The 27,633-nt window shown below is 44.6% G+C and overlaps 1 protein-coding gene across 2 annotated transcripts; it reads right to left on the reverse strand.

Annotated features, from left to right (window-relative positions):
- On the reverse strand, positions 1 to 27,633 carry LOC138287363 (zinc finger protein 883-like). Of its 2 annotated transcripts, XM_069227734.1 has the most exons (3): positions 27,454 to 27,633; positions 6,625 to 6,668; positions 1 to 3,559 (listed from the first exon to the last, which is right to left on the reverse strand). In XM_069227734.1, the coding sequence occupies exon 3, from the start codon at positions 2,324 to 2,326 to the stop codon at positions 1,070 to 1,072; it is 1,257 nt and encodes a 418-aa protein (XP_069083835.1). In that variant the 5' UTR covers positions 2,327 to 3,559; positions 6,625 to 6,668; positions 27,454 to 27,633; the 3' UTR covers positions 1 to 1,069. The 2 variants fall into 2 exon arrangements, with proteins under 2 accessions (XP_069083835.1, XP_069083837.1); XM_069227736.1 differs by lacking the exon at positions 6,625 to 6,668.

Raw genomic sequence — 27,633 nt, forward strand, 5'->3', positions numbered from 1 at the left:
TATGTGCTAAGACTTCTGTCAATATTGGTTAATTAATAAAAAACATCTGAGATTACTTGCAAGTTTATGATCTTTAGCCTGTTTACTTAGGACAATAATTATTGCTTTAACAAATGAACCCAAAATAGTATCAATCTATTAGCACTGACAAAACAATTGTCATAAACATGCAACAGTCTGTGAAGAAAAAACTTTGTTAAACTCTTTTGAAGTACCATCAGCCCCGCGAGTTGGCCACTAGCCAAGAACACCAAGATGAAACTGCCTGTTGTCAGCATGCTAGTGCCTGGAGAAGTTTTCATTGTGAACATAAAAAACATTTTTTTCTGATTTATTTTTTCTATGCGTACAGTAACGATTTTATGTTCAGACCACTATCTTGGGCAACCAACATTTGTCTATCTTCTACAAGCTGCAATAGCTTACTGCATAGCCACTCAGTTGTCTGTTATTCGTCAGCATGGGATTGACTTATTCAAGAGTTCCTGCTCTCCGAATGTTTAATATGGGGATGCACTGTTTTTTGTCAATTAAATCTTTTAGTTTCAATAAATTCCTTATGTCTGCACAATGAGGCTGCAAGACATCGCAAAAATGGGCAGACTTCATTAGTCTGAGCTACAACTTTTAATCTCCCCGGAGAAGAAACTATATTGCTTCAAACATTTGATATTTGTCCCACTATGCCCTTGTGCTCTACAATAGGTGTTTGTATTTTGGCCCACTTTTCTCACAAGTTCCTTTTGCTGTGTTTTTTCTTTTTTTCTTCTTCTCGGATTAAAGGATAGTGGTTCATCCTCTGTTTTGTGACATGACTCTGCAAGTGTAGGGCTAGAGTTTGGTCTCTGTTACTGGTACTGTAAAACCTTCTACATCTATGGGTATTTTTAAATTGTAGGGTATATTTATAAATCTAGGTAAGCCCCGGGTTTTGGAAATTAACTAATGTGGTCACCTAAACTTTCTTCCATCCAAATTACAAATCTAAACAACATAACAGGAACAGTCAGACTATTTATTGTTTGTATTTTATAATTCACTAGTAATGAACTCTTCACACTTTGTTCTACTATTCTGTAGTATTCTTTGCATTTTTCTGACATTCAGACTGATAAGGTTGTCCTTTAATGTGGGATCTTGTATTCTCTGAAAAGGGGTATACGACTGGGATATTTATGACAGTCAGAATAGGGTTTGAGTCCAGTGTGGGGTTTGTCGTGGGTGCAAAGAATTTATCACTAAGGCTTTCCAAGCATTCCAAGTGCTGAAGAGGTTTTTGTCCGGTGTGTGCTCTTTCGCTGTCTGAGAGACTAGCTTTTTCACAGAAGCAATTCCAGTGTTCAGGGCGCTGATAAGGTACTTGCCTTGAGTGAGTTTTTTCATGTACAGTCAGATTCTTTCTATGACTGAAGCATTTGTGGCATTCAGAACAGCGGTAAGGTTTATGCCCAGTGTGGCTTCTCTCATGCACAGTGAGAATGGCTTGAAAGCGGAAGCTTTTCGGGCATTCGGAGCACTGGTAAGGTTTTTCACCAGTGTGTTTTCTCTCATGTTGAGTGAGATTGCCTTTCTGGCTGAAGCTTTTCTGGCATTCAGAGCACTTATAAGGTTTCTCCCCAGTGTGTTTTCTTTTATGGTAAGTGAGACTAACTCTCTGACTGAAGCTTTTCCAGCATTCACAGCACTTATAAGGTTTTTCCCCAGTGTGAGTTCTCTCATGTCGAGCAAGACTTCCTTTAACACTGAAGCTCCTCTGGCATTCGGAGCACTGATATGGTTTTTCCCCAGTGTGGGTTCTCTCATGTTCAGTGAGACTGACTTTAAGCCTGAAGCTTTTCTGGCATTCAGAGCACTGATGAGGTTTCTTCCCAGTATGAAGTCTCTCATGATAAGTTAGATTGACTTTTTTAATGAAACTTTTCGGGCACTCGGTGCACTTATATGGTTTTTCCCCAGTGTGGATTCTCTCATGGTAAATGAGACTGTCTTTCTTACTGAAACCTTTGTGGCATTCAGAGCACCAATAGGGTTTCTTCCCAGTGTGAGTTCTCTCATGATAAGTGAGGTACATTTTCTTACTAAAGCTTTTTGGGCATTCAGAGCATGGATAAGGTTTTTCCCCAGTGTGGACCCTCTCATGGTGAATGAGACTAGCTTTCTGACTGAAGCTTTTTTGGCATTCAGTGCAACAATAGGGTTTTGTCCCAGTGTGGGTTCTCTCGTGTTCAGTGAGACTATATTTATGCCTGAAGTTCTTCTTGCATTCAGAGCACTGGTAAGGTTTTTGCCCCATATGTGTTTTCTCATGCTGAGTGAGAGAGTTCATGACAAATCTTTTCTGGCAATCTGAGCACTTGAAAAGGTTGCCCCCTTATCTGTGTTATTGTATGTTAAGAAACATTTTACAAATGAAGCTTTTTTGACATTCAGATTAGTTAAAGAGTTTTACCCTGAATGATTTGTTCACATTTAGAGTAGTTGTAAGGGTTTTCCCTAGTGTGTATTATCTTGGTGAGATGAATTTATAACTAATGCTGGCCTCACATTCTGAGCACTTAAAAAGATTTATTTCTTGAGTTATTGTCTCCAGGTTAGATTTTTACTTGTGTGTACAGCAGATTAAGACTTTACCTGATTCCAAAGTACAGACGTGTTTAGATCATTTTAAGCATTAATCTAAACAATGTGCTTCACGTGTTATTCTTAACACTTGCATTGAGTTTATTACAAATTCTGTCCGGACTTGTAGTGTTGTGACCTCTTTGAGCTAATCCATAGAACCTTTCAAAATGTCTCTCATGGAGTTATTGTCTTGATGTTATGTCTATGCAAGGTCTCTCCGGTAGAGTTAAACTTATTTTGTGACTGAGCTTTACTAATATTTTTTTAGCAGTTTATAAAACACTGCCATATTTATTGTCTTGATGTAGAGTAGGCCTGGTACATTCTTACTCATGTACAATGGTTAATTTACGCATTTATCAGTAGCAGAGCGTTGGATCCTTTCAATGCCCAGTGTGTGGTCTTTAGAGCTGTTGCTAACACCTCAGCATTGGTGGTGTCACTTTCCAACATTCAGCTTGGCTGAAACAAACTTTGGTAAACCCCAGTGTTTTTGCTGAAAACTAGAAAGGACATTTTACAATGACTTTCCTTTGTACCAGGTGTATTCTTTACTTCAGCAGATTAGTCTTCCGATCAAAGTGTGCTCACTCATGTTGAGGTGATTGGTTTTTCTGACAATTCACATGTTCTGTGCACGGATATGGTTTGTTTTTTCTCTAGGGCTTCCCTTATGTAGACTGAATTTACACAAGAGGTTACTTTCAACCCTAATAACCCACTTTTTTAATGTTTGTGATGACTTTATTTACTAGTTCAGCGATGTATCATGAATGTATAGAATTAGCAAAATCAGTTTCACATTCAGTAGGGTTTTTCACTCCTTCTTGAGGCTCTGAGACATTGTCACCTCTTCAACATAAACCTCTTCAATGTGGTGATTTTTCCTGCATATTATTAAAATACGCTTTTGCTTTTTTATCCATGTTTCAGTGACCTGCAGAATGAAAAAGGGAGTTTGTTACTGAATGTAAATGAGCAAAAATATACAATATTTATGAGTTTATTCAATGCAAAATGGTAGCTTTTGAGATGAGAGGTGAAAGGTCACACTCTGAGATGAATTTCTGGTTTGGATGAAAGGACTTTCCATCAAAGTGAAAATAAGGAGCTCAAGGATGATGAAACACAAGTTTTACAAGAGATTACTTCTAAAGTTGTAGGTTTTGTATGCAGAAACTAAAGCTACACATACCTTGTAAAGAAATAACACAACCTTCCAGAGGAGGTGTTCTCAAGATATCATACATTCTGTTGGGTAATCTTATGACTTGCATAGTGATGTATGTGGGTTCTAATTCATTGGAACGTTTATGTTTGAATTGACTAGGCAGTTGATAATTCACTTGAACGCTGCTGGTCGCATACACAGATGCTCATTAAAATAATTCAAGTTACTTTGTGTGGACAGCATCCTTTTATACACCACCCAGCACATATAGAAAATCTCAAATGGCTCATTTTTTAGACAAGTGATACACAATTTCGTTGAAGTACACACAATACCATCAGACAAATAAACTGGGATCCATTCATGGGTAGACGTCTATCTGCCCTCATCTCCAAGGTGGGCAATCTAACAGCCAACATTAAGCAGAATGATACTGCTACACTTCTCCTGGACTTATTTCACCACAATACCTTATTGACAGAGTGAGCATTTCTTGTCTTTCTTTATTCATGTCAGCATCATGTCAACATCAAAGCAGGAGGCATACTTCAAAGATCAATCATTGCTCCACTTCAATGCCTACCTCATCCCATAACCAGACCTCATACATTGCAACCAGGCATGCTACAGCCATGCAGATGATACACCAATCCTTCTGAAACTGGAGAGTCAGAGCAGTCGATATGCTTAAGACACTGACCAATAAAGTGAAACTTAACTGATGCAAAACAAAGATCCTCACACATAGATACTGGGAGAGCTACCATTTTCTACTATACGTTGACCTCATGAAGTTAGAGTACCACCAGAAAGATTGGCAGAAGAATCATTGGAGTGATCATGGATTTCCCCGGGCTGTGGGTAAACCAAATGATGTGAAGCACTTTTTATCCTATGAGAACCATAAGATTAATCTCCCCTCAGCTAGGATTCCCACAGGAGCTCCAGGTGTCCACCTGTCATCCTATCACATCCTGATTTTGCAAACAGACTCTACTATGCAGCTCACTCTCCCTACCAGTAACACTACAAACAACTCAAAACATAGTCCCTACGCAATTGCGAACAACACTTCCATGTGACCATATTTCACCAGTCACTGAATTTCTTCATTGGCTTCAGATCCTTAGATGTTCACCGTTGATTCTCTGCTTAAAACACAGGAACATCTGTGGCAAAGAATCATTCCCCTTGCAAGCTCAAAAGATATGCAGAGAACAGAACACTCCAATTTAGACTGAAACAAGAACTGATCATCATTTACAAAAAGAAAGTAAGGGTTACCCTCCACTCCCCTACTAGCAGCTAAGCTCCAAACCAAGAACCATCAACAACCACCTGTAATTCAGAAAGACCTGGCTATTCTCAAAATGAAACAATAAGGACTCAGCCTATGCTGCACTAGGTAGACTATATAGGACATGCTAGGGCTGTGCTTTACCCATGAAAGTCACAGTGAAGCTCTCATGAAGCTGGGGTGAAGTCCATACACCTACTCTCAATCCAAGCAGTTGGCAAAACCCAGGCCCTCAAAGTGTGCTGATTTCTTTGAAAGGTGTTCTGAGTGGTTTGTAACGAGATGAACCTCCCCTTTTGTAAAAGTATAACTGCTGGTGTCTCCATAAACTCAATCACAGGGTAAAGTTGTAATTACAGTTGTTATTATTGTACTGTTCTAGAGCTCAGTTGAAATGTCACCAAACTGCTTGCAAGAACTTGACCAATCAAAACTGATAAAATTATGTGGTGCAGTTAAACCAAATAATCATGTGAGCACAAATTTAGGCTCAACCTCACAAGAAACCCTTACAGATCGATCACAAAGTTTACTGATGGCAAAGGACCCGTGGTTTACTCAACAGTGTAGTCATAATGACACAAAACCTTTATCAATATGAAAACTGGGTGCAATAAAGGATGCAGGGAGGGGAAGGAGCAGGTGAAGAGCATGGCAATTAGAGATTATAATCCACAAAATCTGAAACAATTGCAGTGAAAGGCAGAATTAGACCATGCCCTGTTATAAGATATTTATAGTACATGCATTCAAGTGAAAATACAAATAGTTATGGTGGCCATACAAAAATCGTGCCTTAAGGCCAAGTCTCACGTGTTACACTAACGTTATTCAATTAATTCTCGCTTTACTGCAAGGTTGGAATGAGCCGAGTGAAAAGTTCTGATTTCTCAGTGCTGGCATTACACTCTCAGCCAACGTAAAGAGAGATTACTGTTAATGGCTTTCCCCCAGCGAGTACCTGGTTCTGACTGGTGCAGTCAGATCATTTTACCACTTCCTACCTGTTATGAATTAGTCGGAATGGCAACAATCTGCTTCATGGAAGTCCACCTGAACCTGGTTCTGCTTCTAGCTTTTAAGGAGAGGAGATAACAGTCTATAATGTCAGGTGGCAGCAGGTTCCTCTGAATCTGTTTTTGTTTCAGCAAGAACTGCCAATCTCATAGGAGCAAACAGAACCAGAACCAGTGAGGCAGGAGGCAAATTTGGACATAGCTTAATATTTGAGACTCACCAATTGTGAAATCTTAGCTCATGGAGAAAACACATCTTTAGTGGATCTCCTGACTCCGACTGAGGGCTCTACCCTTGCAGTAATCAGTCAGCAATCCTTACCTTCTGAAAACGATCCTTAGCACTAAGAACTTGTGAGTCAGAAAATGAGAACTTGTAAGTCATTAATCGTTAGCATCTGAAGGATTGCGAGTCAGTGATCCTTCGCACAGTAGAAGATATGTGAAAAAAGAAAACACAAACAATGTCAGTGATTCTTTTTTGTGTCAGTTCCACTTCCCCATCAGGTACTACTTACCTGGCTTGGAATCCTGAAAGCATACATCAGCTGACACTCCCAATCTGCAGGAGACAATAACACACACTCACACATTGAATTAACTGATGAACCTAAAAACCGCAAGAGGTAATCAATATAGTTGTGTGCTGTTAACATAACTAAGAAACAACAAACAAAATTCACATCATTCAGCCTGCAGCAACAAAGAACAAAGCTTATTCCTACTAAGTCAGAGCTACATGTGCAAGCAAACGATTTGACAATGTGAGTGATCAAGGCATTTCCCATCATCCTAGTTCACAGGAATGGACATAACTTCCTTCCATACTTCAGTAAACTCTTCGTGATGCCCTGTCATCCCTGCAAATGGGCAGACATACTGTTTGTGCCTGTTCATGGCCAGGAAAAGACTTGGGCCATACTACTGATCCACTGAAACCTACAAGGTAAGATAAAGTCATGTGCCTCATCTAGCACGCTATACTGTCAATACTTATAATGACAACCAGAACTAAACGACCAAAACCACCCAAACAGCGGAACATGTTGAAGATGGCGACCAGGACAGATGCTCCTTAAGTGAGCTCCGCACCGGCCCCTTATAAATCCTGTGTAATCCTGGCCACTGCTGCTGTCACTGAGCAAAATCCTGAGCCAACGACCCCTGGTGACATGGGCAGCTACTCTGTGCCACATGGGCGGGGTGGTGTGGACCTCTGCGCTGTGGAGCAGTGAGAAATAGGGTGGCCCTCAGCCAGGACTAGGCTCTCAGGCCATGGACTGAAGAGAAAGAAACACCTGGAGTTGATCACGGCCGCACACCTGTGGCTTGCATGCCTTCCCCCTGGGGGCCACTCCCAGTGCCGGACTGCCACCCAGTGTGAGACAGGAGTTGTTGGCTGCAGTATAGAAAGTGAATGGAACTTGAATAGCAAGCCAGGCCTGCATCCATCGTTGATACCGGAGTCCTCAAAGGCCGGAGACGTGGGGTTGTGGCCCTGGGATGTGGCGCATTGAGCCGCTTTGCCTGTCAACGAGAAGTGAGAACTGAAAAGCAGAATTTGGAGGCAAGTCCGGTGCAGCAGAAGCGCAGTGAATACCGCTGGAGGCGGCGAACCGGCAAGGCCTGTCCCCACTTGGACAGCTGGAAGAGGGGAGGCTACAGGAGCAAGCCCACCAGGCAGGCGGAGCTGAGCCCCTGTACTCATGTGGTAGTTGAAGGTGTGAGGCCAGGAATGGGGCTCTGAAGTCAGCAGTTGTCAGGTCCCGCCTGGGACCTGAGTGAGAGCCTCCCACGTCGCCTATAGACTGAGACATGGCTTGATTAATCCAGGGATCAGGTGGTGAACTTTGAACAATGCCTTGCCCCAGTGATTGCTACCCCACGGCGAACCTCCCTTCCGGATTGTGAATAGGGCCTTGATTCCCAGGCCAATGGCTGGGTTTCTCATGGGTCTGCAGTGAGGGAGACTAGATGGACTGAATACAGATCCGGACAGACTAAATACCTGGGCTTCCCTCTTTGCTCCTCTTTTCTATACCTTGGGGCCCTGTTCGCCCATGAAGTGGTGGCTGCAACTGTTAATCCTTATCAGTGCTCTGGGCCCCACATAAACTGCATGGAGACTCTATTGTGCTGGGACACACTGCGTGAAGTGTTTGTGCTGGAGAGATGACCAAGAACGAAGAACCCGAGCCCCCCCTCGCCAGGAGAGTATGGATCGATACACGAAAGTCGTAACATTGCCGCTGGAGGTCGCTACACAGCCCATACTGGACAATCATGCTCTTCTTAAGGCGATACAGTCCTCCTGGGAGTCCCTAGAGAGGAGAGAACGTGAAATGTGTTCAGAGGTCTCTCTTCTACACCAAGACCTCCAAAATGTCACAGGGAGGGTCTCCTCGGCAGAAACATGGATCTCTGAATTGGTGGACATGTGGTATGGAGACTGGAAGATGCAGAAAATCGATCCCAGTGAAATTACCTTAAGGTTTGTGGGGTTTCCTGAAGGAGTTGAGGGCCCCAACATGGCACAATTCATTGAAACATGACTTCCTCAAGACATGTTTTCCTCTTGCTTTATCATAGATGGGAAGCAGGCCCCAATCCAGGACCACACAAGAATTGTGATAGCACACGTCCTGAATTTTGAAGATCAGCACATGATTCTTACTGAAGTGCATAAACTGGGGGAGGTGCACGATGAGAAGTCCAAAATCCTAATATTCCCAAACTATACACGGAAGGTCCAGAGGCAGCAGCACACATCTGACTCAGTAAAAGCCAGGTTGAGGAGTCTCCACCTGCAATATATCCTTTTATTTCCAGCCAAATTGAAGGTTTTGTTTCAGAGGATGTCCTTTTCCTTTCAGATGCCAGAGGAAGCTTGGACTTGGCTGGAGGATTACCTGGGTGTGGGGAGCCAGAGTTAGGCATGCGCCCATATGCGGAAGAAGATGCCCAGCCAAAGGACAGTTGACGGCCAGGACGGAGAGGTCAGGTCCAACCACAGAGGGAAAGTGGCATGCCGTGGGGATGACCTGAAAGGCTCCCTGAGGTCTCCTCAGATTCAGATAGGGACCGGACAATAGACACCAAAAATTTAGTAGAGTACTCCTGGAGGGGGAATCCATGCATGGCTATACAGGCCACGCTCAGGAGACCGGGTCAGAGTCCCCTCACCCTCTGGCAGTCCCCATTAGTGGTTCTGAAGGTGACACAGAGGTTGCTACTGTGTAAGACAAATATTCAGGACTAACAAAGGTGAATTAGCAGATGGACTGGCGATGGTGGGCCGGAAGCAGAAGAATCAGTATTCCTATGCCCCCAGATAGCTGGCTCCCAGAATTTGAAATAACAATTTTTTCTTTTCCTTTACCTGTACAGGTGCAGAGATGGAATGCCCTAGGCTTACGCAGTTGGAGCTATTAAGGGCAGCATATCGGGCAAAGTACAGGAAGGGGCACAGAAACAAACGCTGGCCACTATCCATATGCTCTACGACACTGGTGATAAAGTCTGGAAACTTCTAGCATGGCTGGGCAGGAAGGAAGTGGAGAGCAGGTAGGTAAACCGGGTTGTGGGGTGAGAAGGAGACATTTATGAGATGGATGACCTCTTTGCAGAGGCTTTTGCTCGCCATTACGAGCAGTTTTACAAATCTCAGCTTCTACAGGATGTGACACACATCACATACTACCCGGCGTTGGTCTGTACTCACGTGCTAGACTTGGTGACATGCAAGGCTGCCAAGGCGAAGTTGAAGTCCAACAAAACACCAGGCCCCAATGGGCTTCCTGCGCAATTTTTCAAGTGATACATAAGTCTACTTGGCCCCGACTTACAGAATATGTTCTTAGGGGCTGGCCAGCAGGGTGCCCTTCATATTGGAGTACACAAAGATGGTAAGCCCAAAGAGCAGTGCGATTCATACCGCCCAATTTAATTACTCGATATAGAGGTCAAAATCTTGGTGACAATATTGGCCACCAGACTCATAAAGGTCATCTCCCCCTTGATCCATAGAGATCAGTCAGGTTTCAAGCCTGGCTGATCTACTTGACACAATCTGCAGCAGGTGCATAAATGGCTGAACAAAATCAGTGACTGTCCGTAGGCTCACGTCCTCCTAGCGCTGAATGCAAAAAAGGCATTTAATGCGCTACATTGGCCCTTCCTAGAACAAATGTTGGTGAAATTTGGCTTTGGTTCTCAATATTGGAAGTGGGTGGGGTTAATCTATCAAACAAAGGTAGTGGCAGTCTGAGTCAATGGAAAGTTGTCATCTGACTTTCCCACTGTCAGAGGCACGAGGCAGGGCTGCCTCCTGCCCCCCCTTCCTGTTTGCACTTACTATAGCCTCACTGGTCTGCGCCATTCCGGACAATCCTGGAGTCTGTGGGTTCTAAAGGGTGGGAGTGGTCAAGGACCAAGTGAATATTTTGATCTACGCTGACAACATCCTCCTATATATTACAAAGCTGCCCATGACCCTCCCTCTCATATTTCACCTGTTTGGGGAATACGGCAATTACTCTAGCTATTGTATAAACTGGGGTAAGTTGGTGCTCTACCTCCCACACAGTGGGGTTGACACGTCCCTGCTCCCCGGTCGCTTGATCCGAGCAGAAGTCAGCTTTATATACATGGGTATTTTCATGACGATGCGGATGGATCTACGTTTTGAGCATAATTTGGGGCGGGTGGTGAGATTATGCCATGAAGAGATGGAGAGGTGGAGAGGACTGCTCCTCACGCTTGTGGGACACGTATCTATGTTCAAGATGATCTCCGTTCCAAAGCTGTTATATGTGTTGCAGAACACGTTCTATCAGATCCCCCAGAGATTTTTAGTGGAGGGTGACCTGTGGGATGTGAAACCCCAGAACTGCCCTGATAATGCTACAGCACACCCCTTATAATGGGGGACTGGCCCTACCGGACTTGGAGGCATATTGTTGGGCAGCAAATCTGATGAATGGTGGTGATTGATTGTTTTCCCCATGAGACCATTCAACCTTTTGGCTCGAGAGGGCACAATGGGAGATAAAGTCATGTGTACATTATTGATACGGGGAAAGGGTATGGATCGTCTTTCTCTTAGCCACCAAAGTGGCCGTGGAGGCCTGGGGGAGAGCAATGAAACGTGTGGGCTGGCACAACAGATCCATGAGGGTGACACCCCTATAGGAGGGGACTTGGCTCCCTTAGAAAAGATAACTATAGGGTTTTAAAGCATGGGAACTTCTTGGCATTGCTAAGGTTGTGGATCTGCTTAATACCCTTCTACTCACTACAGCGTGATTACGGTATGAACGCCAGTTCTTGAAATATGCACAGGTATGGCATGCTGAGGGGTTACCTGGGGAGGGCATACCCAGAATTTGCCTTGGTGGAAGGGTGGTTGCTAAAAGAAGAATTAGAGAAGGGTGCTATCTCCCTCACTTACAAAACCCTCAATAACAACGTGCCTGACACTCTAATTAGACTACAAGTGAAATGGGTGGAAGCAGTGGGAGACCTGGAGGATGTAGACTGGGAGGCAGCCCTAATGCACATTGCAATGAATTCGAGAGCTTAATACAATTCAAAGTCCTTCACAGGGTGACCTATGATAGTCAGAAACTACATTCAATGGGGAATACACACGACCCAGACTGTTTTAGATGTCACGGGAGACAGGTTCTTTTTTCCACACTATCTGGAGTAGCTCATTGATCCAGGCCTATTGAGTGGCGGGGGTTGAACAGCTCTGCAAGGTTCTTACAGTAGTAATCCCACTGGACCCCAAATGTATCTTCCTGGGGATCTCTAACAATGTTGACCTGCAGAGGGGGAAGTTGTTGTTCTGAGGTTCCAGGGCTAGTAGTGGTCAAGCGGGCTATAGCTCGGTACTTGGGGGTGAGTGACAGTCCAAAGATACAGGAGTGGAAGCAGGACATGGACATGTACATGGTAGCAGAAAATGTCCCAGAAATGTCTAGCTGGCAACCCAGAAACAGTCTGAGCACCATAGTATTACAATATTCCATTATAAGTATACTTAAAAAATATTGGGATTATCTCTGGCATGCATCTATAAGTAGAAATGTTATTGTTTGTGGTTATGTTAGTGCTAGAGTCTTATCATCATACATCATGTTTCTCTGTCCACATTTTCTAATACTCAGGATGTCAGTATCAAAGCCCATTAACTCCTTTGGGTTTCATGTCATATAAAATAAATATAAATTCTGTATCTTGACTAGTGTATGATATGCCAAATTAATGTTTTCGTATTTTAATTTCTTGTAAACTAAGACCTTAGAATTCAGTGATTCAATGTATCTAAAACAGTAACCCACACACTAGTTGGAGAACCCAGGGGAGTATGGTTCCATATTTTATGTGCATCTGTCAGGGGGTAGCAAGGTAAGGGACAGGGTGGAAGGTGGAGCCAGATTCTAATAATCTTACTTCAGTTCAGTTCCTTGAGCACTGTTACCAAGCTACAAAACAAATAAACTTTACATTCTTTTGATTCATCTTTCACTCTTGATTACTGCTGAACCTGGCCCTATTTACAGGGCCATCCCCAAACTTTTTGCCTTCCTCCTCCTATTGTTCTGACCTCTTTTTGTTGACTTTAGGACTCTGAGCACTTTATCACTGCTGATCAGTGCTAAAGTGCATGTTCTCTCCCTTCTAAACTTGGTACGATTGGCTTACACCTGATTGGCACATTTAATTTACCTGTAAGTCCCTTATACAGTGATATCCCTTATACTCAGGGACTGTAAATTAAATGCTACTACTGGGCCTGCAGCACAGCTAGTGCCACCCACAGAAGTAGCCTTTCAAACCTGTCTCAGGCCTACCACTGCAGTGCCTGCGTGCGCAGTTTACTGCCACAAGAACCTGCCATCTAAATTTCCTTGCCAGGCCTGGAACTCCAACTTTACTACACATACGCCACCCCTATGGTAGGCCCTAGGTAGCCCTGTGGGCAGGGTGCTGAGTAGGTAAGAGGTAGAACATGTGCCTTGTAGTGGGGCTTGTCCTAGTAGTGACAAACAGCCTATTTGGTTCTCACTACTGTGAGTGCTGCCTCTCTCATAGGATTGCCCTTTCATATGGCTAAGTAGTATTGTCTGATCTATGATGGATGGCGTGGGTATGTTTGGTATGGTTGGAATGGTAGTGAGAAATGCTGCTTACTGGTGTAGGTGGATTTTGTATTACAATTGTAGAAACGCCACGTTTAGAATGTGGGATTTCTCTGTGCTTATAATTCTTTTGCTTTTGCAGCTTCACTCCAATTCACGTCTGGGGTAGAGTGACAGCTGGGCTTTCCAGACAGCCAGTACACAGGGAGGGTGGAGGTGTGGCAGGGTTACATCTGCATACTGAATGGACTTCCTGGGCTGGGAGAGGTAGAAGTGAGGCACACATGCATCTGTAAAGGCTGTGCACTGGCCTCACACAAAGGGCTTGTTTATCCCCCTACCGATGTCTGGACCAAGTGGTGGAGGAGAAGGGGACATTCCAGGAACTGGTTGGGGCTGGTTGAAACGCCCCTCCCCATCTTTGTGAGGCTGTGCAAAATGAGTATAAGCACAGGGGATTGTCCCCCACATAGACAGACACTGATGGACCCCATAAGTACTAGACGCCGGAAGGACTCGCCAGGAACCGCCTTGGGGCTGCCCTGCTATTGTGCTGACCTGTGACCTGCTAGGTCATTAGAAGGACTGTGAAGTAAGATCCACACTCTTCTTATATTTTTTTTTTATAAAGACATTTTTATTGATTTTGCAAAAAGAAAAACAAATAAGGCAATTATACATATAGATAAATAGGCGCCAACGGGCACCAAACAGTGGTCAATCCCAATGTCCAAGACAACACCTTGTGCGCGTAGATTGTGCATCTCTACGGTCGCGTATCTCGTAAGTACCTCATCCCATTAGGGGGGGGGGGCTCCGGCTCACCCTCTTGGTATGTCAGTCAGTTTGTAGGGGGGTAATCTGTTGTGGCTTCCCACTTCCCCCTGACCTTGTTATATTTTTCCGGGCAACCTCTAGCCTCGTATACTAGCTTTTCACATTGAGCACACCAATCCACCCCCCGTCTCCATTTAGTCAGAGCCGGTGCTTTATTGGCTTTCCAGTCCGTCATGATGTCTCTTTTGGCTACTAGGCATGCCACCCCTAGGAAGGTTCGTTCTGGTCTTCTCAGTCCAGAGTCTTCCATGATCCCTAGCAGGAATGTCAATGGTGTCAACTCCGTGTCAACCCGCAAGGCTGTTGAGATCTCTCGCGAGATAGCCCCCCAATAGGTTTTAATAGCTGGGCATGTCCATACCATGTGGAAGAAATCGGCATCTGGGCTCATACACCGGGGGCAGTCAGCTGTGGGTCAGAGACCCGCCTTGAGCAGTTTGGCGGGTGTAAGGTAGGCCGCGTGGAGATAGCACTCTTCTTATATTTATGTTGTTTATTTCCAGTTGGTTGTGAGGAACAGAGATACATGTACTCGCCCAATTGACACAACTCCGACCTCTCCCAAGCCCCACGTTCCAAAGTTCCTTTCCCATCGTCACAGCCTACCCATCCGTTGCCATATGAAGTAAGATCCAGACTCTTCTTATATTTATGTTGTTTATTTCCAGTTGGTTGTAAGAAACAGAGATACATGGCCCCACATTCCAAAGTTCCTTTCCCATCGTCACAGCCTACCCATACATTCCACATCCCCTGATGTCATAACATTCTACCCATTCTACCTAATACATCACTACAGACTGCTACATCAGGACCTTGTGCTGGCCCGCTTGCCTGGGTCCTTAAGCTTTGTGCCCTCACAGCTGTCTCCAGTGGCTGGGTGGTGTGCCCCCCACCCCCATCTCCTGTGCATTCCTGTGACTTCGGTGCCACTCTCCTTTGATGGGCACCAGTGGAGTGCCCCTCTTTCCCTTGCTGAGTGCTTGAAGAGCACTTTATTGACCCCAGCGCATGGGGAGCGCTTTGTGTCCTATTATTTCAGCGAGAGGGGAGAGCACTTAGTGCTTTCCAGCCCCAGAGCATGAACAGCGTTTTAATTGCTGTAGTCCAAAACAGGGCAAGACGAGCACTTGGTCTGGGCTTGCTTCAGCGCGGGTGAAGCGCGTCTGACCTTCTCTGGGCTGAGTCCCCCCCCCTTTTGGGAGGAGTGACAAGGAGCCTGTCTGCAGCCTTGTGCGAAGCACGGACTCCTTGCGCTTGCCTCGACCCAGGTGAGGCGATCAGAAGAGCTGGCCTGTGGTGCACCCATATCGGAGAAGCCCCCTAGGAGCAAGGCGTCAAACAGGCAGGGCCTGGAGGGCTCTGGAAGTGCTCCCTAAGGGCTTGTAGAGTGCCCCGAACTGCCATTGTAGCAGTGCCGCTTGGTCATGGGTGGCTGCACCCGCCTACCATCTACAAAGGAGAAGAGTCCGCAAGAGGTCTCCCCAGTTAGCCAGAGAGGCAAGCTGCTTTTCTGGCCTTCTCCCTGTGCTTGCCCATGCAGCAGCATGCAAGGGGGGGTGGTCATTGAGGGTGAAACCCTCTTGGCCTTCTCCTCTTCCTGGATGGCACACGCAGCAGGCCAGGGAGGCAACCCTCGACGGAGGTCCCCGGTCCTGCCAGGATTATTCAGGTGACCGTATTTACCCAGTTAGGAGCACAGCTAGGCCGGGGGTGTTTTGTATATTCTCTCAGGATCCATGATATAGGTAGAGGGGAATGTTTTCATGTTATGTGCATTCATGATAACGTCCTGGCATTCATGATAATGTATGACACGTGCCCTTTTAGGTGATAATGATAACCTGACTATTGCTTGTGTTGCAGAATTCTAGTAACCGAAGTGTTTATTGGACTACTGCTTTCTTTTGCAGAGCACTAGTAAGTAACCTGTATGATGAACTGCTTGTGTACAGGGGTGTGGAATTTAATAAAATATCTACTTATCCATGGGACAGGTTGCTTCTTAAAGCTACTTATCCTATAAAAACATCTACTTGTCCCTTTGGTGCCATGTAGTGCGTCGAACAATTTTGGCAACAATCTCATTATGATAATAGACTCTCTGATTATGCCAAGGCTATTACTATAGTAGGGCTTGAATACTTGCAATTTCAATCCCTACTATAGCAATTTTCTTATTTTGCCACCTTCTGCAGATCTATAATACTGGGGCTGGAGGAAGCAGTAAGCAATAGTTCCAGGGCTGGAATGCCTTTGAGTCGGCAAACCTGCTAACGTGCATGTTTTAAGGAATTTCACCAGCTCTTCTCTAATCTTTTCCCCTAATGAGAAAAGTTGAAAGTTTACTCCTGACAATGGCAGAAGAAGTTCTTCCAGGGTTGGGGAAAAAAGTGGATGGAGGGAAAGCGAACTTATAAACGCTCAATAGATTTTCACATGACAAATCTGCACATCCATATGTGCTCGTGCTAAAATACAGTTCACAAATATTTTCTAGGAGTACGATTTCCTGGTCTACTTCTGTAAGTTCTTGTGAATTCATGAAAACCACTACTTCAAAGACATATACCATGGGTGTACTTTTGTGATTTTTTTAAGAATAGGGTCCCTAATTAGGTCTGACGTTAACAAAGACATTTGGTCTTTATTAAACTTCCATTTCTCTCTCTATTGGCTGGCTTTACTGTGAGTGATCGCATTCTGCTCTTCCACAAGGAACATATTGGCACACAAAGTAGTTTTGTTCACTGCCAGGAACTACTGTTGCAATCAGTGGAGTAACAAAACTTGACGGGCCACCCTGTAAAGAAGATGGAGGGCCCCCATCCAGACTACCTCAGGGCAGGTCCTGTGCTGAGGGGCTCCTAAAGGGGGGCTGCAGGGCCTTTGTTACGCCACTGGTGGCAATGTGTGCATTTTGAGACCAAAAACACGTTTTTCTGTTGCCAGTGTTTGTTACAATGGTGAGGGACGCCACTTCAAAACAAGACACGCTTTGACAAAACCAACAGACTCACAAAAAATATCAGATCGGTTGGCTTTGCCAGTGCTTGTTTATTTACAGGCTTCCCATAATCTTGTTGAAAATAGTTACACTGATTTCGCATCAGGAATATTTTTTGGAAATACTAGCATGCATCAATACATTTTACTAAATGACACTTCAAAGAAATAGCACAGAAAATTTCATAGTAGAAAAAAGTTTGTTTCCTACTTGCATTTTTTTCTGAACATTTTATTTTGAAAGTAAAGAATCATCACTCTTGCTTACAAGCTTCTACAAATAATTCCATCTAATCAGAGAGCATTCTGGGAGCATTAAACTTACCTTCATATTGTTTAACTTTTTTAACTGTTTTTTACTGGAAACACTGTCAGTGGTGCAGTGGGACCTTAAAACGTTTATTTACAGCGCTCACCCTAATAGTGAAGGCTTTTCATTAATGAACCATAAATACAAGCGAGAACAGTATTAATTTACAGACACACATATTACTTCAACTGCAGACAGTTTTCTTCTCTGTAAACTGGCAGCCAAAGGGTTGTGCTGCAGGGAGTTGGGCCTACTTGTCCCAAGGACAAAATAAACATGAAAACCTGTTGCCCTTGACCCCAAACAATATGTGTTGGGCGATAGGAATTCTACATCCTTGTTGTGTAGCAGGGTATTACTGATACATGTTGCGTTTAGTCTAACGGTGTTTTGTACAATTCCGTTTATTTTTATATAACTGGTTGTGGTGTTTTCTTTGTGGTGCATTTATTGTGTTACTTGTGTTGTGTGTGTTTTGCAGACGCTTTACACATAGCCTCTGGAATAAGCCTGACTGCTAGTGCCAAGCTACGAAGGGAGTGAGCAGGGCTTATCTCGGGTGTGTAGCTCCTTCGCCCTGACTAGAGTGGTGGTCCCTACATGGCTGAGGTGCCTACCCTAGCCAACCAGAAACAACAATTACTCACTTTTGTTTCTTTGTTTAACATAGGATTTGTGGTTTATCATTATTGTCCATGAGTTTTAATTTATGTCCATACAAAGCTCCACTGCATTTCATGCCTCAGCACTTCATCAGGGTCCTAATCACGGTAGCAGATTCTCTCAGTAACTGATAATTAAATCATGAATATAGACAAACAGTACATTATGTCTGCTATTTACAGGGAGTGCAGAATTATTAGGCAAGTTGTATTTTTGAGGATTAATTTTATTATTGAACAACAACCATGTTCTCAATGAACCCAAAAAACTAATTAATATCAAAACTGAATATTTTTGGAAGTAGTTTTTAGTTTGTTTTTAGTTTTAGCTATGTTAGGGGGATATCTGTGTGTGCAGGTGACTATCACTGTGCATAATTATTAGGCAACTTAACAAAAAAAAATATATACCCATTTCAATTATTTATCATTACCAGTGAAACCAATATAACATCTCAACATTCACAAATATACATTTCTGACATTCAAAAACAAAACAAAAACAAATCAGTGACCAATATAGCCACCTATCTTTGCAAGGACACTCAAAAGCCTGCCATCCATGGATTCTGTCAGTGTTTTGATCTGTTCACCATCAACATTGCGTGCAGCAGCAACCACAGCCTCCCAGACACTGTTCAGAGAGGTGTACTGTTTTCCCTCCTTGTAAATCTCACATTTGATGATGGACCACAGGTTCTCAATGGGGTTCAGATCAGGTGAACAAGGAGGCCATGTCATTAGATTTCCTTCTTTTATACCCTTTCTTGCCAGCCACGCTGTGGAGTACTTGGACGCGTGTGATGGAGCATTGTCCTGCATGAAAATCATGTTTTTCTTGAAGGATGCAGACTTCTTCCTGTACCACTGCTTGAAGAAGGTGTCTTCCAGGAACTGGCAGTAGGACTGGGAGTTGAGCTTGACTCTATCCTCAACCCGAAAAGGCCCCACAAGCTCATCTTTGATGATACCAGCCCAAACCAGTACTCCACCTCCACCTTGCTGGCGTCTGAGTCGGACTGGAGCTCTCTGCCCTTTACCAATCCAGCCACGGGCCCATCCATCTGACCCATCAAGACTCACTCTCATTTCATCAGTCCATAAAACCTTAGAAAAATCAGTCTTGAGATATTTCTTGGCCCAGTCTTGACGTTTCAGCTTGTGTGTCTTGTTCAGTGGTGGTCGTCTTTCAGCCTTTCTTACCTTGGCCATGTCTCTGAGTATTGCACACCTTGTGCTTTTGGGCACTCCAGTGATGTTGCAGCTCTGAAATATGGCCAAACTGGTGGCAAGTGGCATCGTGGCAGCTGCACGCTTGACTTTTCTCAGTTCATGGGCAGTTATTTTGCGCCTTGGTTTTTCCACACGCTTCTTGCGACCCTGTTGACTATTTTGAATGAAACGTTTGATTGTTCGATGATCACGCTTCAGAAGCTTTGCAATTTTAAGAGTGCTGCATCCCTCTGCAAGATATCTCACTATTTTTGACTTTTCTGAGCCTGTCAAGTCCTTCTTTTGACCCATTTTGCCAAAGGAAAGGAAGTTGCCTAATAATTATGCACACCTGATATAGGGTGTTGATGTCATTAGACCACACCCCTTCTCATTACAGAGATGCACATCACCTAATATGCTTAATTGGTAGTAGGCTTTCGAGCCTATACAGCTTGGAGTAAGACAACATGCATAAAGAGGATGATGTGGTCAAAATACTCATTTGCCTAATAATTCTGCACTCCCTGTAGTAGGACACATCTAACATCTGGAGAAACATCACTGGCCACCTGAAGCGAGAGGAAGAGCTGCTACAGTTTACTAAACAAAACAATCCTAAAGACGACTTTCCACAATTGTACAAAAAATGAATTATTTAATCTATATCTTCATTTGTAACCACTGTCCTACATTTTCTTCGTTTGTCAATTCCATTGCTCCTTTCCTGCTTTCATACTTCCCTGTAACTTGATTGTGACTGCTATCCCTGCTTTCTCTTCTTTGTCGAAGTCTCTCAATCTGAGCCCTCCTTTCTTTCATTTCCCTCATTCTCCATTCTTCCTCCCTTCACCTTTTCCACCTCTTATCCGTGCCTTGCACCGTGGGCCTCCGCCTTCTGCTGTCTCCTGCCTTTCACTTTTTTCCTACACCCCATCCCTCAGCTTTCCCCCTCTCCAGTTCTGCTCACATGATTTACTCCTGAATCCCTCCCTGGATGCCTCTCCGGTATTTATTCTCCTATTGCACTCTAACAGTTTTCTTTTTAGGTTCAAAGCTGCAATAGCATGCGCTAGTGCATGCATATCGCTAGCAAGACGCTGTTGTAGTTAGAAAAGGGCTTGGAGCACGCCCGTGATTTACCATTTGTTGGTCTGTGTGGCACTCTTCTCTACAGCCTTGTAATTCATCACTGGAGGCCATATCATAATTTCCGCTCATGTCCGTGGAGCAGGGACCAATCACCGATTGATTCACTTTAATCAGTGCTATCAGCTGTTACCGCATAATTGAGGTACTATTTTCTTCTTTTAATTTCTAGTGCACTGCATACAGAAGGCGCGTGGCCAGCAAAAACGTGCCCAGCAGGACAAACAAAATTGAAAAGTTGTATTTTCTATAATTAACATTTTTTATTTTGCCAGGTCTTCTTTTCTCACTTCGCACTTATGTTTTCTTTTGTATCAGCTTGAGGGCATTGTTCTCAAAATATGACTATTATCTTGTTCTAAATATTTCAAGGCAACATCGTTTCTTTCTTTTGAAATTATACTTTTAACAAATATTCGTTCAGTATACCCCAATCCTCCCCACTCCAATCCAAACCATGCACCTCAATACATTCCAGTTCACCACACTTCAGTCCTTCCAACCCACCCCACTCCAATGTGTCCCAATCCAATCCAAAACAATCTGCATCACTCAAATCCATAACAAATTGTCCTACTCTAATACAGTAATCCAAAACAATCTGTCCCACTCCAATACGGCAATCCAAAACAATCCGTAGCCACTCCATCCACAAAAATCTGCACCACCCCAATCCAAAATAATCTGCCCCACTCCAATCCAATCTGCCCCACTTCAATCCAGCCCGCCTCACCCTGATCAACCTCACTCCAATCTGCCCCACCCCAATCTAACCCACTCCAATCCAAAACAATTTGGCTACCCCATTCCACAACAATCTGCCCCACTCCATTCCAAAAGAGTCTGCCCCACTCCATTCCAAAATAGTATGTTCCACTCCATTCCAAAACAATAAGCCCCACTCCGGTCTGCCCCAATACAATTCAATAAAATCTGCCCCACTCCACCGCTAAACTATCTGCCCCACTCCAATGTGTCCCAGTACAAACTGAAACAATCTGCCCCACTCCAATCCAAAACAATCTGCTCACTCCAACCAAAACAGTCTGCCCCACTCCAACCTGCCCTCTCTGATCCAAAACAATCTCCCTCATTCCAATCCAAAACAATCTGCCCCACTCTAATCCAAAACCACCAATCCAAAACAATCTGGCCCACTGCAATCTGCCTCACTCCTGTCCAAAGCAATCTGCAATACTCCATTCCAAAAACAGTCTGCCCCACTTCAATCCAAAACCATATGTCTCACTCCAATCCAAAACAAAATGCCACACTCCAGTATGCCCCACTACAATCCAAAAGATTCTGCCCCACTCCGATCCAAAACAATCTGCTCCATTCCAATCTATCCTAGTACAAAGCAAAGCAATCTGCGCCACTTCAACCTGCCCCACTCTGATCCAAAACAATCTTCCACTACAATCCAAACCAATCTGACCCCACTCCAATACAAAACAATCTGCCCACTCCAGTCTGCCCCTACTCGAGACAGCCCACTCCAATCCAGTCCACCTCACCCCAATCCAAACCCAATCCAATCTACCCCACTCCAATTCACCACATTCCAACCCACCCTACTCCAGTTCACCCCAACCTGTTCCAGTCCAACCCACCCACTCCAATCCAGCCCACCCCAATCCAATACATGCCACCTCGTCCATACCCACCTCATCTAAATCCATCCCACTCCAATCCATCTTAATCCACCCCAGTCAAATCCAGTTCACTTTAATCCACCCCACTCCAACCCAATCCACTGCACAACACCTTAATCTATCCCAATCCAATCCAGACCACTCCACACCAACCCACCACACTCCACACCAATCTAATGCACCCCACTCCAATCCTGTACATCCCACTCCAGTGCAATCCACCCCACTCCAATCCACCCCAACCCAATCAACCCCAACCCAGTCCACGTCCCCCTAATTCACCTCACCTCCCTCCATTCCTCTTCTCTCGTTCAACCCACTCCAATTCAATTCACTCCACTCAATCCATCTCAACCCACACCAATCCACCCCACCTCATTCCATTCCACCTCACTCTAATCCACTTTATCACACCTCAATCCAGTCCAAACCACCCACCCCAATCCAATCCACCCCATTTAGTCCATCCCACCCCATTTAAATCCACCCCAGTCAAATCCACTCCATCCCCACCAACCCACTTCACCCCACTCCAATCCACCTCATCCCACTCTACTTTAGTCACCACACTCTACTCCAATTCACCCCTCTAAACCAATTCTAACCACTCACCACACTCTACTCCAATTCACCCCACTTATCCAATTCTACCCACTCTACTTCAATCCATCCACTATACCGCAATCCACCCAGCATTCTTCAATCCACCCCACTCTTCTCTATTCCACCTCACAATACTCCAATCCACCTCACAATACTCCAATCCAATCCACACCACCCCACTTCAGTCTACCCCACTCTAATCTAATACAGTTCACTTTAATCCATCCCACTCCTGTACAATCCACCCCACTCCAAACTAACTTAATCCAACCCACACAAATCCAATCCATCCCACACCAATAAGATCAAATCCACCCCACTCCAGCCCAATCCACCTTAGTCAAATCCAGTCCACTCCATCCTCCAAACAAAACCATTCACTCCAATCCATCCACCCCACCCCTCTCCAATCCAATCCACCCCAATCCATTCCATTCCATCACACCCCATTCCAACCCACCCCATCCCACTCTGATCCACCCCTATCCAGTTCAATTCACTTCACTCTGGTCCAATTCATCCCTCTCCATTTCACCCCACCACACCCCAATTCATCCCACCCCTCTGCCGTTCAATTCACTTCACTCCAATTCATCCCTCTCCATTTCACCCCACCACACCCCAATTCACCCCACCCCTATCCACCCCAACCCAATCTACCCAACACCAATTCAATCCAATCAACCCTATTCCAATCGACCCCAACAACCCACCCCACTTCACTCTACCCCAATCCACCACACTGTACCAAATCCAATCCATCCCACTCTGCTTGCTCAACGCCAGTCTAATCCACTCCAGTCCACCCCATTCCAATCAAATAAATCAATTTCACCCCACTCCAGTCCACTCCAATCCTCCCCACTCCAATCTAATCGACCCCACTGCAATTCACCCCACTCAAAACCACCTCAATCCAATCCACCCCACCCTATTCTTATCACTTCAGTCCAATCTACCCAACCTTATCCAATCTAATCGCCCCACACCAATCCAACACACCCGATTTCAATCCACCACAATCCAGCCCACCTCACCCCATTTCAATCCAGCCCAATCCAGTCCACCTCACCCCATTTCAATCCACCCTACTCTATTCAATCCACCCCACTCTACTCCAATCCATTCTACCCCACTACATCAGTCCACTCAACCCTATTCCACATCACGCCACTCCACTCTCTGCCACTGAACCATTGAACTCTAATCTACTCACCTCTCCGAAACTCTGCTCCCCCACTCCACTCTATGACACTCCACTAACTTTTAGCCATGCTGAACAGCAGCCACACTGGTGTACAACATGGCAAAGACACATTGCCAAAGCCAATAGCTCTTGTATAGGTGATAACCTATTGGTTTTACCCATGCTTGTACTCCCCTCATGTACCTGTCCTTCAGGTGCCTGCGTCATTGTAGCCCTTAGTTTTCAGGGACCCTCCATTCATTGCTGAGTTACTTCTAACACACGCTAACTTAATTAATTAATTAAGGATTAAATCCTAATGCACTCTGGGTGTTGGTATTTATTATTTTATAAAAGCATACATGAATTATGTGGGACTGAAAAAAAGAGGCGGTGGCCATGGATGCATATACCGCGGAAAGTATTGATCAGCCATTAGTGATACTGGGAGGGAGACGGCCACACTACATTGATTTTGTAAAGACACTCTGTCGATAGAAGATCAACAGCATCAACCAGCAGGACCTGAACTAGAGGGTGCCCAGTGCTTTAACTACAACTATAGAAGTGCAGGTAGTCAGTATCTAGAGTACCTGCTTGCTCTTGAGAAGTGCTGGTACTCTCCCATTAAATGTACTGTAGCAGTGCTGAGAAGTGCTGGTACTCTCTCAATAAATGTACTGTAGCAGTGCTGAGGAGTGCTAATACTCTCCCATTAAATGTACTGTAGCAGTGCTGAAAAGTGCCGGTACTCTCCCATTAAATGTACTATAGCAGTGCTGAGAAGTGCTAGTATTCTCCCATTAAATGTACTGTAGCAGTGCTGAGAAGTGCTATTACTCTCCCATTAAATGTATTGTAGCAGTGCTGAGAAGTGCCGGTACTCTCCCATTAAATGTACTGTAGCAGTGCTGAGAAGTGCCAGTACTCTCACATTAAATGTACTGTAGCAGTGCTGAGAAGTGCAGATACTCTCCTATTAAATGTAATGGAGCAGTGCTGAGAAGTGCAGATACTCTCCTATTAAATGTACTGTAGCAGTGCTGAGAAGTGCCAGTACTCTCACATTAAATGTACTGTAGCAGTGCTGAGAAGTGCAGATACTCTCCTATTAAATGTACTGTAGCAGTGCTGAGAAGTGCAGATTCTCTCCTATTAAATGTACTGTAGCAGTGCTGAGAAGTGCTGATACTTTCCTATTAAATGTACTGTAGCAATGCTGAGAAGTGCCGGAACTCCCCCATTAAATGTACTGTAGTAGTGCTGAGAAGTGCTAATACTCTGCCATTAAATGTATTGTAGCAGTGCTGAGAAGTGCAAGTACTCTCCTATTAACTGTACTGTAGCATTGCTGAGAAGTGCAAGTACTCTCGCATTAAATGTACTATATCAGTGCTGAGAAGTGCTAGTATTCTCCCATTAAATGTGCTGAGAAGTGCCGGTACTCTCCCATTAAATGTACTGTAGCAGTGCTGAGAAGTGCTAATACTCTCCCATTAAATGTATTGTAGCAGTACTGAGAAGTGCCGGTACTCTCCTACTAAATGTACTGTAGCAGTGCTGAGAAGTGCTAGTATTCTCACATTAAATGTACTGTAGAAGTGCTGAGAAATGCAGATACTCTCCTATTAAATGTACTGTAGCAGTGCTGAGAAATGTCGGTACTCTCACATTAAATGTACTGTAGCATTGCTGAGAAGTGCTAGTACTATCCCATTAAATGTACTATAGCAGTGCTGAAAAGTGCTAGTGTTCTCCCATTAAATGTATTGTAGCAGTGCTGAGAAGTGCCGGTACTCTCCCATTAAATGTACTGTAGCAGTGCTGAGAAGTGCAGATACTCTCCTATTAAATGTACTGTATCAGTGCTGAGAAATGCAGATACTCTCCTATTAAATGTACTGTAGCAGTGCTGAGAAGTGCCGTACTCTCACATTAAATGTACTGTAGCAGTGCTGAGAAGTGCTAGTACTATCCCATTAAATGTACTGTAGCAGTGCTGAGAAGTGCTAGTATTCTCCCATTAAATGTACTGTAGCAGTGCTGAGAAGTGCTATTACTCTCCCATTAAATGTATTGTAGCAGTGCTGAGAAGTGCTGGTACGCTCCCATTAAATGTACTGTAGCAGTGCTGAGAAGTGCAGATACTCTCCTATTAAATGTACTGTAGCAGTGCTGAGAAGTGCCGGTACTCTCACATTAAATGTACTGTAGCAGTGCTGAGAAGTGCTAGTACTATCCCATTAAATGTACTATAGCAGTGCTGAGAGGTGCTAGTATTCTCCCATTAAATGTACTGTAGCAGTGCTGAGAAGTGCTATTACTCTCCCATTAAATGTATTGTAGCAGTGCTGAGAAGTGCCGGTACTCTCCCATTAAATGTACTGTAGCAGTGCTGAGAAGTGCAGATACTCTCCTATTAAATGTACTGTAGCAGTGCTGAGAAGTGCCGGTACTCTCCTATTAAATGTACTGTAGCAGTGCTGAGAAGTGCCGGTACTCTCCTATTAAATGTACTGTAGCAGTGCTGAGAAGTGCCGGTACTCTCCCATTAAATGTACTGTAGCAGTGCTGAGAAGTGCTAGTACTATCCCATTAAATGTACTATAGCAGTGCTGAGAAGTGCTAGTCTTCTCCCATTAAATGTACTGTAGCAGTGCTGAGAAGTGCTATTACTCTCCCATTAAATGTATTGTAGCAGTGCTGAGAAGTGCCGGTACTCTCCCATTAAATGTACTGTAGCAGTGCTGAGAAGTGCCAGTACTCTCACATTAAATGTACTGTAGCAGTGCTGAGAAGTGCAGATACTCTCCTATTAAATGTATTGCAGCAGTGCTGAGAAGTGCAGATACTCTCCTATTAAATGTACTGTAGCAGTGCTGAGAAGTGCAGCTACTCTCCTATTAAATGTAATGGAGCAGTGCTGAGAAGTGCCGGTACTCTCACATTAAATGTACTGTAGCAGTGCTGAGAAGTGCTAGTACTATCCCATTAAAGGTAATGTAGCAGTGCTGAGAAGTGCAGCTACTCTCCCTTCCACATTTTGTACCGGGCAGTACTTGCCCATTTAAAGCACGAACATGTGCATCAATGGCTGCGGTGTCAGCAGGACAGGCTCGTATCTGAATATTCGCTGAACTCGCAACAATCAATCTGCGCATTAAGTGAATTAGACTGAGCTGCACAGGTCTGGGCCTCTGAGGCTTTGGTGACGTCACATTGTGGGCTGTGCTGACGTCACAGCGTGCACTGTGAAGCTATCCTGATGTCACTGTGTGTGAGTTCTTAAGTTGTGATGATGTCACAGCGTGAGCTGTCAGGTTGTGCCGACGTCACAGTGCGTGGTTTCTTTAGCTCTGCCGACGTCAAAATGCGCGATCTCTGGGGGCGTGCTGAAGTCACAAAGCGTGATATCAGAGCCTGTGCTGACGTTACAACGTGCGACCTAAGCACCTCCATTCAGAGGGGCCTGGAATTTGGGCTGACTGAAAACTGGGGCAGGAAACCCCTGAAAACCAGCTGGCGTGTGCGGGTAAGCGGTGCATGCTATAAGGGTCACTCCGGCTCCTGCCCAGGACTCACCTGGGACATTCCTCTGCAGGGAGTCGGGACTATTCCCTGCCAGTTGTTCTCTTGCAGGAAAAAGGTCAGCTTTTAAGCAGATCCCGAGAGCAAAGAGAGCACCACTGCTCTCCCAGGGCAGGACATGCAGCATCGGTTACTAAATGTAATGTACAGCCCATGTCCACAAAACGGTCACTG

Source organism: Pleurodeles waltl, chromosome 4_1 (assembly GCF_031143425.1).
Source record: "Pleurodeles waltl isolate 20211129_DDA chromosome 4_1, aPleWal1.hap1.20221129, whole genome shotgun sequence".
NCBI classification, from domain to species: Eukaryota; Metazoa; Chordata; class Amphibia; order Caudata; family Salamandridae; genus Pleurodeles; species Pleurodeles waltl.